Below are 15092 nucleotides of genomic sequence, written 5' to 3'. Positions count from 1 at the left end.
CCTCTTTTCTTATTCCCTGCTTCGAATAGCTTAGGTACACTAGTGGTCGGTGTTCGTTACGTAGTCATGAAGCGTCTGTACAATCGTGTAATACTAGACCTTCCGCAGCAACAAACTTTGTATTTGAGATCGTCTACCATGTACGCATGAGAGCGGAGAACTTGAATTGTATTGGGACAACTATACTTTATACCATACGTCTACGCGAGAATGTAGGTTCACAGTTCTGACTTGCCCTTGCCCTCGCTTTGTGAGCGAGCGATCTGTTTCTCGATCCATTCGAACGCAATGTCGGTGACATGTTCCACGGGCTTGTCGAAGAGGTACGGCAGCACAGGGACTATTGCCAGGCCGGTCACAGTGGGGCCCCACGTCTTCAAACGAGGATTCTGTACGTTTACGAACGCCTTCTTAGCTTGCTTGACAGCCGTGTGGATGGTGAAGGCGGGGAGGGCCCTAGGGGTGAACATGCAGATCAGCGTCATGGCCAGCGATGATCCTCCGAAATGACATACATCGAAGCGACCGACTGGAAGACCGCGCGTTTGACGGCGACCATCGACAAACGGGTTGGCTCCGAGAAAGTTGCGGCCTCAAGAGCGCTAGGTCCTTGTCGGTGTGCCTTGTACGTCTCGTATCCGACGTCTCTGGAGGTGAGAATGCTATATCAGGACACGCAGATACGGAGTACACAAGCACATGCTTCACGAACCCGGTGAGATAGAGCCATGAGACTCCGTAGGCTGCGGTCACCACGGCCGGGTGGACGACAGGGCGGAAGGCTTCGCCAACGTCACTAGTCTGTAGTAAATCTATCGCTGCTACAGCGACGAGCGTCCGGAGGGGCGTACGTAGGCGATGTATCTGGACCCGGCACGGAGGGCGGTCCTCAGCCGCGCACCGTAGGCCATGTACCGAAGGTCGGAGTCGGTGGAGTCGACATTGTGGTCGGCGAGGTCGTCGAGCTTTTGCTCCGCTTGGTCCTTGAGAGGCTCGGCCATGACGAGAACAGTCAGCTGAGGACGAGATAGGGAGGGAGAGAGAACGTGCGAGCGGTGGTAGCGGGAGAGAAGACAAGGCCGAATCGGTGATCGGGAGGGTGCCGGGGAGCGCCGAGGGAGGACGGAGCGGGAGAGCGTTTGTTGAGGGCGTCTTCTTGAACGTGCTCGGTCACCTCCATCGCCCCGCCCCACCCCGCCCCGCCACGCTATGGCCACAACTGCCCCCGCCCTCCTCCACGATACCCCCCAGGGCGCAGTCTTTCCCCACCACGACCCCCAGGACGCCCCTCAGGACAAGATCAGCGCGTACTACAGCCTTGCTTTCCCCAACTTCGTCTACTATCTCCAGACCCTCAATGTCACTATTGGCCGCCGCTGCGTTCCAGCGAACACCGCGTCTTCCTCGGACAGCCCTCAGGTCGACGTGGATCTTGGACCTCTCAAGAGCGTATCTCGTCTGCACGCGAAGATAGAGTATGACGAGGACGAGGAGCGCTTCGTTCTCATTGTCATCGGTCGTAACGGAGCTTGGGTGGACGGCGTATGGTCAGGAAGCGGCAGCAAAGTGCCTCTGGGCGACCGGTTCGTACTCTACAAACAACCACCTCTGTGTGATATTGTCTCTCATCGTGTGTGCAGGGCGCAGATTCAAATCGCGTCCAGGACGTTTTTCTTCGTTCTTCCGCCCTCACCCCCTCCTGAAGACTCTCCTTCGCCCAGCTCACAATCTTCGGGCCACCGAGCACGCTCCCCATCGGTCGACATTACCACCTATTCTCCACCCTCATCCATACCGTCCGAATCGCCTCCACCAGCGAGCATCCCTACCGCAGCCCCGAAGGTTCCACCACTACCGGAAATCTCTCTTCCGAACTCCAACGCTATCCCACATCTCAAGTCGAATTCCAAGAAGCGCAAGAAGTCCGATGCACCGCCGCCCCCACTACCTCCGCCCGAGGTTATGCCACCGAAGCCTCCTCTAACTTATGCACAACTATGTTATCGTGCTATTAAGGCTCTCGGTGGCAAGGCGTCGCTGCAAGAGATTTGCCAGTGGATCAAGGACTCGTACGACTGGTACAAGTACTGTAGCAAGGATTGGGAGGTACGTCTTTGATATTGTCGCACGCATATAGGGTCACACTGACTCATAGTCTATCAGAGTTCTGTGCGACATAATCTTTCGTCCAACGTAGGGTTCAAGAAGCACTTGCGAAGTAAGGAAGAGAAGGGAAAGGGGGCGCTCTGGATGGTCGATGACGCACATGAGCATACCTTTGAGGAACTCGATGCTCGCAAGCAGAACGTTCTGGTCGGCGGCGTGGTCACCAAAGATGGGAAAATCGGCGGGAAGAAGGGGAAAGCTGTCGTACCCCTCGAGCCTCCGCTGAGACGCAGCGTCAAGGGTGACTCGAAAGGCGTCCCACTACCACCACCACTCACATCTACGCCCCTCGCCTTGAAGTCCTCAACTCCAACATTTCCCTCTGGTTCTGCATCCTCCTCTTCACCTCCGCTCACAACGGCTCCTGCGCTTGTGAAGGCTGAGCCAGTGACCGTCTCGCATATCCCGTCTCCGCCCTCAAACATTCAAGCGTCTTTCCATGCTGCTGTGCCGGCCGCATCTACGCCCCTTTCCACTGGCGTTTTGCCCACTGGTCACGCCATCGGCAATGTGGCTCCATCCCAAGCCTCTTCATCTAGTTCCGCCGCTCCCGCTACCTCTGCATTCCCCACCATTCCAGCCTCCGTGCGTATACCCATCATTGTCGGACCCGTCCCCTCTACCACCGCCTCCGGAGGCGCCCCAGCGCCCCCGAAGCCGATCGTATTGCACGAGAATACGCTCATCCTCAACCCGGAGATCTTCTCCCACCTCACGCCACAACACCTACTAGACCTGGAAGCGCTCGGAGCGCAGAAGGCATTGGAGATCCTCCAAGCATACATCGTGCGCTACTACAAGGAGAAGCTGAAGGCCGAAGGCGGGCGTGGACGGGGCAGGGGCCGTCCAAGGCGCGGCCGCGGCGGTGCGACCGGACGTGGCTCGACGCCCGCTGGTTCAGTCGCGCGGACGGATACACCCATGAACGGACCATTTACGACGGCGCCTCTACCACCTCGTGTTTCGAAGCCGACCGTCCCGTCTCCCGCTGTTCCCGGGTCCATCCAAGACTTCTCCAGCGCTCCGCCCCCAGCGTCCTCCGAGCCACCTGCAGACGCACCGTCTCCGATTGTCGTCATCGACGACGAGGAGGACGACGCAGCCGAGCAGGAGCCCGTGGCGAAGCGCCGACGCCTGGACGAGCCAGTCATCGACCTCACGGGCGCATAGCACGCCGCACACCTGTGCACGCACGCACGTCCGCACACGCACGTTCATAGATCCGCGCCCACATCTCCGCATCGCACGCGGCGCATTCGTCGACGGCCTGTCCCGTCCGTCCATCCGTGTATTTGTCTTACATCGCCGGCACGCCGGAGCCGCACTGGCACACTGTACAGTTAAAGGCACATACGCTACATCGCTATATTCTCTCTGCGGTATCATAGGGGACGGTTATAATGACATTGTCTGGTTCTGAAGGTTCACATCTGCTGCGTGGCGTTCGGGGGCCCGTCTTCGTTGCGTGCGATCATGATCATGACGGACTTGAACATCGAGAAACGCGTCTTCCAGTGCTCGAGCACGTCGTAGGCGCGTGCGGCCGGCTCCAGCGGTTGGGTCCAGACGCGCTGGTCCGCGAGTTCCTTCAGCGGGTGCCAGAGCCGCGAGCGCTGTAGGGCCCAAGGTGAGTGCGCTGGCCCTTTTCATCGACGCAGCATCGTGCGGTGCTTACCAGGATGACCTCCACGTTCATCTCGTCTCGATGCGCCTCGATTTCTCCGAGCACCTGCCCGAGCTCTTGGGCGACAACGCGGGCCGGGAGCTGGGGCGGCGCCCCGTCCGGGCCCCTCTTGCTGAGCAGGAGAACGTCAGTCAAATACTTCGACCAGTCCGCTGCACGTTCGGCTGGGGTCATGTCCCGGCCGTGGGGGGCCGCTGGTGCTGCCGGCGGGTTAGTATTGTGTTGAGAGCAAATGCGAGAGTGGGGGTGCGCACCGGCAGGCGGGGCGCTCGTCGGAGGCGGGTTGCTCGTCGGAGGCGCGTGCCTCGACTTCGTGGTGCCCGCGGCATGCGTTGGCGGGTAGGGTGTCCCGGGGGCAGGGCGTGCATTGCGCGCATCGTCCGTGCGCGTGCTCCGCCCTTGCACAACTGCAGAGGACGGGCCTGCCTGCATATGATGCGACGGCCCTTGCTCCTGTTGACGAGGAGCAGGGTATGGTCCTGCTTGGGGTGCAGTTGCACGATGTGTATGTTCCTGCATGCCGGCTGTTGCAGAACCCAGAGCTATCTGAAGGTGGAGGGTAGCAGGGCTGTGACTCGGTGCTGCCGACGGTCCCATCGCGTATTGCGCTGCTGCTGTTGCTGCAGTCGGATTGCCAGGTGGGTGCTGTGTCCAGACAGCCCGCGGCGGGTAGCGCACCAAATCTTCCCGAGAGCCTGGGTAGCAGAGTATATGGTGCCCTGCGATGATCGACGGTTGGATCGGCATGAGCGTGTGCGTGCGCGCGTACGTGCTCGTTGGGACGTCTCTGATGGTCAGCGTCACTACTCCCGCTGTAAGGGCAATAATCGGTGTGCGATAGTCAGATCGCGGACAGCTAGTGGAACGTGAAGATAACGCTGGACGGCGCACCTGCGTTGATTCCGAGCCATGCTGTGTGTACCACGTTGCAGAGGACGCATTCGACGTATCTTGCGACCGTCGGGGCGCTATCGGTGGGTTGCACGAAGGGTGCCAGATGGCCAGCGTTCGGGTGGACCCACGCAATAGGCGCTGGGTGTTTATGAAGAGGAGATTTCTGTATGATCGATGTTTGAGATATAAACCTGCTTATAGGGATGTGTACTCACCAGTAGCATGGCGGGTACCTCTGATGAAGGCGCGGCCGCTGCATAAGATGCGTGTGGCGGCGGAGGAGGGATGTTAGACATGTTGGAGAGGTACTGACGACGCCATTTCTCGGGCTGACGAGAAGATATACGTATTTTACAATAGGCTTGGATGTCTATGCAACGACCTTGCAGCGATACGCACAGCACCAAGCGTTGGCCATGGCGGGACCTGGGGCCAAGCTGTGATAGTTCGCCATGACCAAAGGTCGCTCCTTTACGATGAGACTGGCCATCCAAGCTGCTAAGTGGGAACACAAACAGCACAAGACTGTGTGAACTCGCGGAGCAAGGGAGCAATGGCCGTCTCGTGCGCAAGGGCCGTAAGGTCCGAGGTCAGAAGGCATGACGTCCTGCTGCCTGGTGAGCCTGGCAGCAGATCGACATGTCAGGAAAACATAGCGAAGCGCGTGAGATCCGCGAGACCTGCTGGCGCCTCTGAAGACGCCGAGACGGCGGTTGGGAAAGCGCGACAGGACCGGAGCGCGCGAGTCGAGGCCGGCGGACGTACTAGGCACTAACGCTGATTGGGCGGGGCGAGGTAAACTGTAATGTTTACGTAGAACGCGGGACGACTCCGGTGGGAGGACCATATCGGTGCACGCACCGCGATAAATTGGCCGGGTGGGGACGATAGGGAAGCCTATCGGGTGGCCACATTGAGGGGATGTGCACCACTCGGATGCAGGCGTGTAGGTGCCGAACGCAGACAAGTAGGTTTGGGCAGAGGTACGGGACCTGGCGCGAAAGTTTGAGGTACGGGGAGGGCATGAGATATGCTCGACGATGCGCGGCGTTTAGAGCGGGTGTCTCGACCGAGAGGGCATGATCACCGTGCACGTCCTCATTCGCTGCTGGCTCGTGGTTTCCACGGTGCAAAGGCGGGGAGTCGTGCGAGCGCAACGCTATTCGTTTGGCAGATGACTACGGGAGTTATCATTGTGACCCCGCGCAGACTGTGGCCGGGCTTGTCCGACAGGGAAGCGAAGGGGCGAACGTGCGTGCTGTATGGCCGCTGAGCAGAAGAAGCAGGGCGATATGGGCGTTGGAGGCCGGGGCAGAATTCCCGCGCGAGGCGTTGTGCGATCCATTTGTGCATTTGGGGACGGTGCGGCGGGCGGTCTCGACCACCGACAAGGGCGCGGGGGAGAACAAGGGCGGGGGCGGACGGGGCGGGGGCCGGAAAGAGGAGGGCGGGGCTTTGTCAGCAGGCGGGGAGGGCCGCCCACGTGCATGAGGAAGACGGGCGGATATCGTCACTGGGCGTCGCAGAGTGCAAGGCAAAACCTGGCTGGTCTCTGCGCCCACAACGCTCGTCCCTCGCCCATCCCCTCCCTGCTGCCGTCCCTCCCGCGCTCCATTTCGGCCACAGCCAGATCCGCGCACCAGAAACGTTCCTTCGCGCCGTCTATATCTGCCTGCCCAAGCGGCCACCCCCGCCTCCTCCTTTTCTACCCCCTTTCGTCCCAATCCTCTTTCTTTTCACCCCCACCCCGCGCCTCTCTGCGACTGCCTCCCGTGAATGCCTTCCGCCTCCGAGAGCTCACGCTCCGAGAGGCAATCTCGCACCTACATCCCATCGCCTCCTAGCTCGGCCACTGCAACCGCCGTTCCGTCGCCCAATCCGTCGCCCCCCTCCTCTCGTAAAGCTCGCATCTTCGCTCTCCCACCCAAACCCTCTCGCACCCGCTCTGACAATATACGCCGCAAGCGCGCCCGCCACGGTGGCCTTGACAGCGACTCCGATGGCTCAGGGAATGAAACTCAACATGCCTCCCCAGGGCCGGCATCGCTCCGCGCCGCATACAAGAAGGCTTTCCGCCGAGCGTCAGAGCGCGCCCTAACGATGCCCTCCTCGCGTACGTCCAAAAAGTCTGAGCTTTTTCATCCTAGTTCGCCCGCTAGGCTCGTACGCGCACCATCGCGGAGATCTCCCTCACCCGCCTACTCCAGCTCTTCCTCCAGCCCGATCCGCGTCCCACTACCCTCCTCGGCTTCGGGGAGAGGCCGCAAGGTCGCCGCTTCTCTCGATCTCTTCAAGGAGACTGCGCCCAGTCCAACAGTAGAGAAGGATGAGGTCGAAGCGTTCGAGCTTCCCAGGCCAGACTCTCCCCGCGCGAAGCGCAGGGGTGGCGTCCCTGTGGAAGCGGTTGGCGAGGCCCAGTTCGAGTTCGTCAAGCGGTCGGATTGGCCTGACCGCGAAGCGGCCGCTGTTCGCAGGGAGAAGAGCACGACTGGGCTGGAACGTGTCCGGACGCGCGAGAGTACCAGTTCGCTTGTCAGCTTGCGCGAACAAGATTACAGGAGACGAAAGGAGCGGACATTGTCTCGACGCGATACGGTGCTCAATGACCTCGTACAATGGCGAGCAGCGGTTCAAGCCGGGCGCGACGAGGATGGCCGCGGCAGACCACGAGAGCGAAGCATGTGGATCGAAGACACGCCCCCGGATGGGGTCGCCGCTTCTCCTGGATCCGACTCGACTGTGTCCTCCGCCTCTACGCATTATCAAGAGAATGATGCTCTTCGATCACCTATCCGAGCTCGCTTTCCTCCCTCACCATCCTCCCATTCGCCTATCGCCGAGCTTCACCGACCACCACATCCACCGGCTCAGCGCACGGTCTCGCCTCTCGATCTCCATGAAGTTCCTCCACCTGTACGTCGCGGCCCGACACGGTCACGTTCCCGCCAGACGCCCATTGAGACGCCATTCGCGGTCCAACAAATCCCGCAGTATCCACATCCCCTCGATTCTCCATGGTCCACCGACGATGAATCAGCATGGGAGACTGCTTCGGTAACCACTACGACGTCGACGACATCCGCATCGTCACCCTTTCCTCTGTCTCCGTCGCGGACAAGCCCACATCCACAGCCCCATGTCCATCGAGGCAGTGATGAGGACGATGAACGTCACCATCCAGCACTGCTATCTCCTTATGAAGATATGAACTTTGGCTCAGATAGCGGAGACGGTGCTGCAGGCGGGGACATCGCTAGCAACCTCGATCTGTTTGGGTTCTCGCAAGAGAGCTTGCCGCATATTCCTTTGCGGCCCTTTCGAAATCAGGTGGGCGGCCACAGCGCCATTTACAAATTCACTAAGCGCGCTGTCTGCAAGGTCCGTAAGAATGATTGCTTGAGACTTACACAGCGGCTCACCTCTGTAATGTAGCCTCTGGTTTCTCGCGAGAATCTGTTTTACGAAGCGGTGGAACGCGAGGCTCCGCCGCTCCTCGAGTTCATTCCACGCTACCTCGGCGTCATGCTCGTGAGTTACCGCAAGGTCCCGAAGAGCTCCAGCGTCTCCCCCAAGATGTCGACCACCGAGAAGCCGCTGTCTATCAATGACGGCTTGAGAGCCCGTCGACCCCTCCTGGCCAAGGCTCAGAGCGACTTCGCGAAGTCAGGGTCTGGCGATCCGCAGAGCGAATCACCGGAACGTGCCGGGGGCGACACCGACGTCGAGGAGGCTGAGCTACCAGAGGTCGCCCTCGACTACAACCGGCACATTATCCCACAGTGGTTGTTGCGTGGTTCCCGGCACCGCTCCATGTCGCACTCCTTCGCGTCGCATCCAGGACGACCTGTGGACCTTCGTCTGGGGCGGCCGCACTTGTCCGCTATGACTGCGTCGAGCCCTGATCTCGGGCTCGCAACTTACCGTTCGCGCCAGTTCGGCTGCGGCTCTTCGTCCCAGCGCCATCCCACTAGCAGGCTGGCGTACTCTGCCAACATGGAAGAGGCCGACACACGAACCCCCACGAACTCCCCGCGCCAGTCTATCGTTCCTGTCGCACGGAGTATATCCGCGCAAGGATCAATGTCGCCCGTGAGCTCGTTCCAGAACGGGTTCTTCGGCGGGACCGGCTCCACCGTCGTCAACACGAGGTTCAAGGACCATGTCTTCAGCACGCTCTTGAAACGCTTGTCGAAGCGGGTCTCAGGGCGCGTTTCGATGAGCGCGAGGGTGGACGACGACGGGGACACTGCAGACGTCGAGGGCGATGGACCGTCGTTTAGCGACGGTATGCACTCTTGGCAACGGAAGAAGAAGCTCAGCAGGGTCGAGCGGCTGCGGCAGGAGGAGTGCAGTATTCTTGGGCAGCCGCTGCGGCGGGTGCAGAGCGAGCGGCAGATTAGCAACCTCGGACAGTACCCCACGCATCCACAGCAACAGCACGACGCACCGTCGGAAATCTTCGACTTCGAGTCTTCGCAGGACAATGGGCTGCCTCCTCTTTCGCCGTCGTCATCCTCGCGCGCGCCATCCCAGCAGTATGAAGACGGCCAGTCGTTCGCTGCCCGCTCGTACCGCCGGAGCCGCTCGCGCTCGCACGAGCCGTACCTCTCGAGCGTCCCGGAGCCGTTTCCGCTCGTCGAGCCGCACGCACCTTCGCAGTGCCGTGAGGCAGACCCGGCGGTTACGCGCCAGAACCACTTCATCTTGATGGAGGACCTCACAGGGCGGCTCAAGTACTCGTGCGTGCTCGACCTCAAGATGGGCACGCGCCAGTACGGCATGGATGCGACCCCGGCGAAGAAGAAGAGCCAGCGCAAGAAGTGCGACCGGACGACGAGCAGGCGGCTGGGAGTGCGTGTATGCGGGATGCAGGTGAGTCTCATTCCTTGAGCACGTCGCCCTGGGGTTTTTGTCTGCTGCGGGTGGACGCGTCCCTGCACTAAGTGTGCCTGGGCGGCGATAGGCTGGCAATATGCGTGTGAAGTGTATGACAGTTCGCTAACATGTCCGCTTGTGAAGGTTTGGAACCACGTCACCCAGTCGTACGTGACGCAGGACAAGTACAAGGGGCGCGAGGTCCGACCCGAGGACTTCCCCTCGGTGCTCGCGTCGTTCCTCCAGGATGGCGAGCGCCTGCTCGTGTACCAGATCCCCGTCATCCTGCGCAAGCTCTACGCGCTCGCGCGCATTGTCAACCGGCTGAAGGGCTTCCGCTTTTACGGCTGTTCGTTGCTCATGATCTACGACGGCGACCGCGAAGCGCAGGAGGCGTTCCGCGCATCCGTGCTCGAGAACCCGTCCGCGCGGAGCAAGCGCGGGGAGTCGCTCGAGCGCCAGCTCGACGTGCGCACGGCCGGCGACGGCAGCTCGCAACGGCCTGCGCTGCGCCGTTCGCACAGCGAGGACCTGCTCGTCGGGCCCGTCGCGGACCGCAGCAGTCGCCGGCGGAAGCGCGGCGAGGTGCAGATCCGGCTCGTCGACTTTGCGCACACGACGACGGGGCGCGACTGGCTGCCGCACCCGCCGCCGAGCGGGGACGTCGAGGAGGTGACGAGCGGGAAGGGCTACCAGGCGGACGTGGACCCGGAGACGGGGCTCATCTACGCGCGCTTCCCGCCGCACTACCCGGACACGCCAGACCGCGGCTTCCTGTTCGGGCTCATGAACCTCGCGGAGACGTTGGAGCGGATATGGAACGAGGAGCGGCTGCGGCGGATCAAGTGCTCGCGCGACGATCCCGCGGCGGTCGCGGACCAGCTGCCGCCGTTGTCGACGGACGGGAAGGAGATCTTTGACGAGATATTCAGGACGGAGGACGGCGAGGAGGATCTCGGGATGCTTTCGACTTGAGGGCTCTTCGGGTGTGCTTGTCCTCGGTTTCGCGCGCACATATGGCAGGGTCGGTTTGTACATGCACCCGCCTTTTTTCATCTATCGTTTCTTGTATGTTCTTGGGCATGCTTCTGCAGTCTCTGTCTCAGCCCCACACGTTCTACCCATCTCTCTCTCTCTCTCTCGTCCTGCCGCGCTCTTTTCCTTTATCGTTAAGCTGTCCCTCGTGTCATTGTGTCTGCATTGTTTTTTTGCGCATGCATCATCCATGAACGTTAGATAACACTCCCACTCTCCTCGTCCACGGTGTATATGTATCAGCACCCAGTACTTATGCTACCAACATCGTACATAATGTCCCCCGCAATCCTCCTTTCCTTCAATTTACTTATGTCCCGGTTTATGCCTCGAATGTCAGGAATAGAGCCGACTTTAGATGTGCAATGTCATCGAGATTTTCACCAGGACGGAAGGGTATGGTTGGGCTGGAGTCAAGTTTGTGCAAGCCGTGTCGAACGTATAAACCGCGTTGCATGATAGGCCTAGAGGCGGGCGTCACACTGCTGAGCACACCCGTAGCAAAGTAGTCGGCGACTAGTGATGATTTTATGGTAGGAATCTGGAGATACGACAGCAGGGGGGCGAGTCTACGACTCCTCCAGGTACTTGTCACGGAGGTCCTTCCATTGCTTCTGGAGGGCCGTCAGCAGCTCGCACATACGGAGGCGGTAGACGGCGCACATACCCCCTTGTTCCACTTGTCCCAGAAGCCTGTGATGCCGACGTCGAAGCCGATGCTGAACGCGAACGCACCGACGAAGATAGTCGGTACGAACACACCTGCGGGAAAGGGAGGCGGAGAGGGGAGGAGAGATGACGTTCAACTTCATTGGTATCTGGCAGGGTTACTCGTGAATACTCACTGTTGCGCCGGACAATAGTGTTGTAGAATGCGTTGGCCAGCTGTTTCCTACAGTGAGAAACACACAGCGGGTATCGAACGAGGCATACTCACAGACATGGCTGGTGGTCGGGAGGGTTCGTGGTGGATCGGGACGGCGGGCTAGGCGCCGTGTCCCTCTCTCGGCGGAGTCCGAAATTATCATAGGCGCTCGTGAGGTCCCTTTTCGCGCGTTTGGTGAGAGCACACAAGTCCGCACTGTGCTCTGGTCTCTCTCGACGTGGTCGTCGCTGTCGGTCTCGCTCGTGCTATGTCTCTCCTCAGAACACTACCTGCGCTCAGGTCGCGGGCGGCGCACCGCGCCTGGGCCGCTCCATTCTCATCTTCCGCCTCTACGTCTGCGAGCGCGACAAACAACACCATGGGGGTCACGGACATCTTCGACGCCCTCGGTGACGGCGCCAGCGCACCCAGCCCAGCCAGCACAAGCAGCATCCAGAGCTTCACCCGCCAAATCGGCGCCGTCGAGGAACCGGAGGCCGCACAGCAGGCGCAGGAGGACGGGCCGCCGCTGCCGTCGGCGGACAGCTACCCCCCAGGGGTGAACCCGGCGGCGGCGGCGAACGAGGCGGTCGCAAGGGCGCGGGCGGGGTTGAAGAAGCCGGTGTACGCGGTGTCGGTGAAGGCGACGCGGAACAACACGATCGTGACGTTCGCGCGGCCGAAGGGCGCGCAGCTCGTGACGCTCACGGGTGGGAAGCTCGGGTTCAAGAAGAGCAACCGGAACGGGTACGAGGCGGGCTACCAGTGCGCGGTGGGCATCATTGGCGCGATGGAGAAGGAGCTCGAGCGGACGGCGTTCGAGTGGGAGCTGAACTTGAAGGGCTTTGGGCAGGGCAGGGACGCGATGCTCACGGCGATCACGACCGCGGTGGGCGAGCGAGTGAAGCCGCTGCTGACGCGGGTGACGGACAGGACGCCGTTGAAGATTGGTGGAACGAGGGGTCAGAAGGCGAGGAGGATATAGTGTCGCAGGTGCGTAACATTCTGCTGCTATGTGTGCAGACGAGCCGACCGCCTTTGCAGACACTGTCTCTTCACCCTTCTCCATGGGCATGCCCTTAGGCACCCAGCCGTACGCGTGCGTTCGCGCAGTGCTCTCCCCCTCAACCATCTTTGCCCCTACCCGCTTTTAATCCGCTTGCCCAAGCTAGCGCACCGAAAAGCCCGCCGTGCGCTACCATTCGACGGAGACTGCAATCGCCGAATAGTGATGCGCGTTACTGTACAGACTGGACTAATGGAGACATTTTAAACAACTCCTCCGCCGAGACCACGTACAGCAGTATGAGTGTGTTGATCGTAAGCGTCGGACCCACAACCGTCACCAGCACGACGAGCTCCGGTCGGGATTCATGGAAATGTGTATGCTGCCGCTGCGGGTGCGTGGGTGTCTGGTGCGGCAGCGGAAGCAGGCGCGCCTATATCATGGCGCACGCGTACGATCGGCATGAGGCCTGCATTACTCACATTTAGCCCCGCCCTGCCATTGCCTCCACTCATCTCATCTTTCTTTCTCTCCGCCACTACCGCTCGCTTCCACCGCCGCTCTCTTCCATCCTGACTGCCTCGGTTCTTAGACCACTCCTTGCACGCACCAGGCTTGCCCAACTTACGCACATGACTAGTGGGAGCAGTGCATCTCTTGTGGACAGTCTCTCTCCCCCTCCGGCTAGAGAGATCCCCTCTACATTCCTCGCGAGTGTTAAGAGCTGGTGAGCATTAATGTCCAGCACACCATGCATGACCCCTCTGACGCACCCTGCGCCAGGTGGAACGCAGGAGACAAAGAATCAGCGGCCAGTGAAGAACGATTACTCAGGTACGCTCAGCCACACACCACTTCGGCCGGGTCTGACCGACTGCTTGCAGGAGACTCCCTTACTTCCAACCCGTCGGCTCTTCTCCCGCTACACCAGACCATGCTAGCCCCGTCGTAGCCCACAGTTCCCGGGTCGACCTCGATGACCCCAAGCATTATCTCAACACCCTTGCAATGACAGCCACCACGCCTTCCGCGGAGGCGCCGCCTCCCGCAGTCCTGCTGCACGGCTATGGTGCTGGTCTGGGCTTCTTCTTCCAGAACCTCCCCGCACTCGGAGATTGGGCGGGGAAGCGTGGCAGCTCCGTGTTCGCCGTCGACTGGCTAGGCATGGGCCGCTCTGCCCGCCCGCACTTCCACGTTAAGGCGAAACGGGAAGATATCGACGGCCGCGTGACCGAAGCGGAGACGTTCTTCATCGACTCGCTCGAGCAGTGGCGGAAGAAGATGGGCCTCGAGACGATGACGCTTATCGGGCACTCCCTCGGGGGCTACCTAAGCATCGCCTATGCGCTCCGTTATCCCACGCGCGTGCACAAGCTCATCCTCCTATCGCCCGCGGGCATCCCGCGCGACCCGAACAGCACCGTGCCCTCGCGGGAACTGGACCCACAAACCACGGGTGCCACCGACAAAGACCACCCTGAGCCCGCAAGCGCGGACCGCGTCAAAGAGCTGAAGACGAACCAGGAGGAGGCTCGGCGGGAGGAGTCCCGGGGCCGCAAGGTCCTGACCTATCTCTGGGAACAGGGCTGGAGTCCGTTCCAGGTCGTGCGCTCGACGCTGTTCTGGGGACCTATGCTCATTGGCAAGTACTCTACGCGGCGGTTTATCGGTCTCAGCGAAGACGAGACCCGTGCGATGCACGCCTACATCATGAACATCACGCTCGCAAAGGGTTCAGGGGAGTACTGTATATGTGAGTCTCATGACGTGCATAGTGCTCGGAATCAAGGGCTAACGATCGTGCTTCCCAGCACATCTGCTCGCTCCGGGAGCACACGCTAGACGGCCCATGGTAGATCGGATAGCCGCCTTGAAGATTCCAGTAACGTTTGTCTGTGAGTATCTTTAGTTAGTCATCTCTACAACAAACATGCTGAAAGAAGTTGCAGACGGAGACCACGACTGGATGGACCCAGAAGGTGGCAAGGAGTCCGTTGAGCGACTCCGCCAGGCGGGTAATGGTTTCGGAAGAATGTACATGATCCCCCACGCTGGCCATCACGGTACGCTACGTTGCATCTTTAAGTGCAACGTAGATCGCTGACGTATCCGCAGTATACCTGGACAACCCCAAAGCAATGAACGATCTGCTCGTAAAGGAGCTGGACCGTCCTGCTGGCTCGGGCCGCACATCTTACGCTGCATAAATGGACATTATCCAGGACCTGTTGTACATTGTTTTCTCTCCTTACTGATAGAGTGGGCTGTTGGTTGCTCTCATGTTACCCATTGTATTAATCCCAAGGACCGTAATCTGTTCCGCACAGCACTCGCACTCGTGGACGATCGAATGCCAGCCCAACGTCAGGCGCTTAATCTATTCACTCTTTCCATCCTACGCTGTTGTTCGTATAACTGCTCATACCTCCGTTTGCATACACGGGTATTTTCGATGCCTCTAGAAGCCGTAATACGCCCTTCTCGCACCCCACGAGGCTTTAAACAACGCCGAGTTCGACGGTTAAGGAAAGACATCGTCGGAGTCTCGTTACAAAGTCCGAGCCACC

General features: G+C 60.3%; 7 protein-coding genes across 7 annotated transcripts; 4 read left to right on the top strand and 3 right to left on the bottom strand.

Annotated features, from left to right (window-relative positions):
* Nucleotides 1–3: 3 nt before the first annotated feature.
* TRAVEDRAFT_27334 (uncharacterized protein) lies at nt 4–1221 on the bottom strand. The gene is made up of 4 exons (XM_008036649.1): nt 852–1221; nt 713–801; nt 516–647; nt 4–456 (listed from the first exon to the last, which is right to left on the bottom strand). The coding sequence occupies exons 1-4, from the start codon at nt 999–1001 to the stop codon at nt 219–221; spliced, it is 609 nt and encodes a 202-aa protein (XP_008034840.1). The 5' UTR covers nt 1002–1221; the 3' UTR covers nt 4–218.
* On the top strand, nt 1210–3578 carry TRAVEDRAFT_70131 (uncharacterized protein; the record flags this gene model as incomplete). Its single annotated transcript, XM_008037496.1, has 3 exons — nt 1210–1583; nt 1641–2106; nt 2164–3578. The coding sequence occupies 3 exons, from the start codon at nt 1210–1212 to the stop codon at nt 3334–3336; spliced, it is 2013 nt and encodes a 670-aa protein (XP_008035687.1). The 3' UTR covers nt 3337–3578.
* Nucleotides 3579–3590: 12 nt separating this feature from the next.
* TRAVEDRAFT_18440 (uncharacterized protein) lies at nt 3591–5040 on the bottom strand (the record flags this gene model as incomplete). Its single annotated transcript, XM_008036549.1, has 5 exons — nt 3591–3779; nt 3842–4050; nt 4105–4662; nt 4742–4907; nt 4960–5040. The coding sequence occupies 5 exons, from the start codon at nt 5038–5040 to the stop codon at nt 3591–3593; spliced, it is 1203 nt and encodes a 400-aa protein (XP_008034740.1).
* A 1646-nt stretch (nt 5041–6686) lies between these two features.
* TRAVEDRAFT_57060 (SAICAR synthase-like protein) lies at nt 6687–10974 on the top strand. The gene is made up of 3 exons (XM_008037002.1): nt 6687–8122; nt 8177–9616; nt 9764–10974. The coding sequence occupies exons 1-3, from the start codon at nt 6845–6847 to the stop codon at nt 10592–10594; spliced, it is 3549 nt and encodes a 1182-aa protein (XP_008035193.1). The 5' UTR covers nt 6687–6844; the 3' UTR covers nt 10595–10974.
* A 249-nt stretch (nt 10975–11223) lies between these two features.
* On the bottom strand, nt 11224–11597 carry TRAVEDRAFT_44704 (ubiquinol-cytochrome C reductase UQCRX/QCR9-like protein; the record flags this gene model as incomplete). The annotated part of the gene is made up of 4 exons (XM_008036867.1): nt 11224–11268; nt 11322–11416; nt 11500–11539; nt 11592–11597. 4 exons carry the CDS (start codon nt 11595–11597, stop codon nt 11224–11226), a joined length of 186 nt encoding a protein of 61 aa, XP_008035058.1.
* A 301-nt stretch (nt 11598–11898) lies between these two features.
* TRAVEDRAFT_115711 (translational machinery component) lies at nt 11899–12504 on the top strand (the record flags this gene model as incomplete). The annotated part of the gene is made up of 1 exon (XM_008037495.1): nt 11899–12504. The coding sequence occupies one exon, from the start codon at nt 11899–11901 to the stop codon at nt 12502–12504; it is 606 nt and encodes a 201-aa protein (XP_008035686.1).
* Nucleotides 12505–13054: 550 nt separating this feature from the next.
* Nucleotides 13055–15012, top strand: TRAVEDRAFT_27331 (alpha/beta-hydrolase). The gene is made up of 6 exons (XM_008036648.1): nt 13055–13252; nt 13309–13359; nt 13410–14278; nt 14337–14420; nt 14475–14588; nt 14641–15012. Exons 1-6 carry the CDS (start codon nt 13158–13160, stop codon nt 14730–14732), a joined length of 1305 nt encoding a protein of 434 aa, XP_008034839.1. The 5' UTR covers nt 13055–13157; the 3' UTR covers nt 14733–15012.
* The last annotated feature ends 80 nt before the right edge of the window (nt 15013–15092 follow it).

The sequence above is a fragment of the Trametes versicolor genome, assembly GCF_000271585.1.
Source record: "Trametes versicolor FP-101664 SS1 unplaced genomic scaffold TRAVEscaffold_3, whole genome shotgun sequence".
Classification (NCBI taxonomy): domain Eukaryota; kingdom Fungi; phylum Basidiomycota; class Agaricomycetes; order Polyporales; family Polyporaceae; genus Trametes; species Trametes versicolor.
The sequence above is the reverse complement of the archived record's forward strand: the minus strand, read 5'-3'. Positions and strand labels throughout refer to the sequence as shown.

Bases quoted from the DNA above. Each gene is read 5' to 3' on its own strand.
- TRAVEDRAFT_27334 (XM_008036649.1), bottom strand. From the start codon at position 1,001: ATGGCCGAGCCTCTCAAGGACCAAGCGGAGCAAAAGCTCGACGACCTC. The intron at 648-712 runs GTTCGTGAAGCA...TCTCACCTCCAG, and splicing joins TCATGGCTCTATCTCACCGG to AGACGTCGGATACGAGACGT. The intron at 457-515 runs GTATGTCATTTC...GTTCACCCCTAG, and splicing joins TTCCAGTCGGTCGCTTCGAT to GGCCCTCCCCGCCTTCACCA.
- TRAVEDRAFT_57060 (XM_008037002.1), top strand. From the start codon at position 6,845: ATGCCCTCCTCGCGTACGTCCAAAAAGTCTGAGCTTTTTCATCCTAGT. The intron at 8,123-8,176 runs GTCCGTAAGAAT...TCTGTAATGTAG, and splicing joins CTAAGCGCGCTGTCTGCAAG to CCTCTGGTTTCTCGCGAGAA. The intron at 9,617-9,763 runs GTGAGTCTCATT...CCGCTTGTGAAG, and splicing joins TGCGTGTATGCGGGATGCAG to GTTTGGAACCACGTCACCCA.
- TRAVEDRAFT_27331 (XM_008036648.1), top strand. From the start codon at position 13,158: ATGACTAGTGGGAGCAGTGCATCTCTTGTGGACAGTCTCTCTCCCCCT. The intron at 14,279-14,336 runs GTGAGTCTCATG...CGTGCTTCCCAG, and splicing joins TTCAGGGGAGTACTGTATAT to CACATCTGCTCGCTCCGGGA. The intron at 14,421-14,474 runs GTGAGTATCTTT...AAGAAGTTGCAG, and splicing joins GATTCCAGTAACGTTTGTCT to ACGGAGACCACGACTGGATG.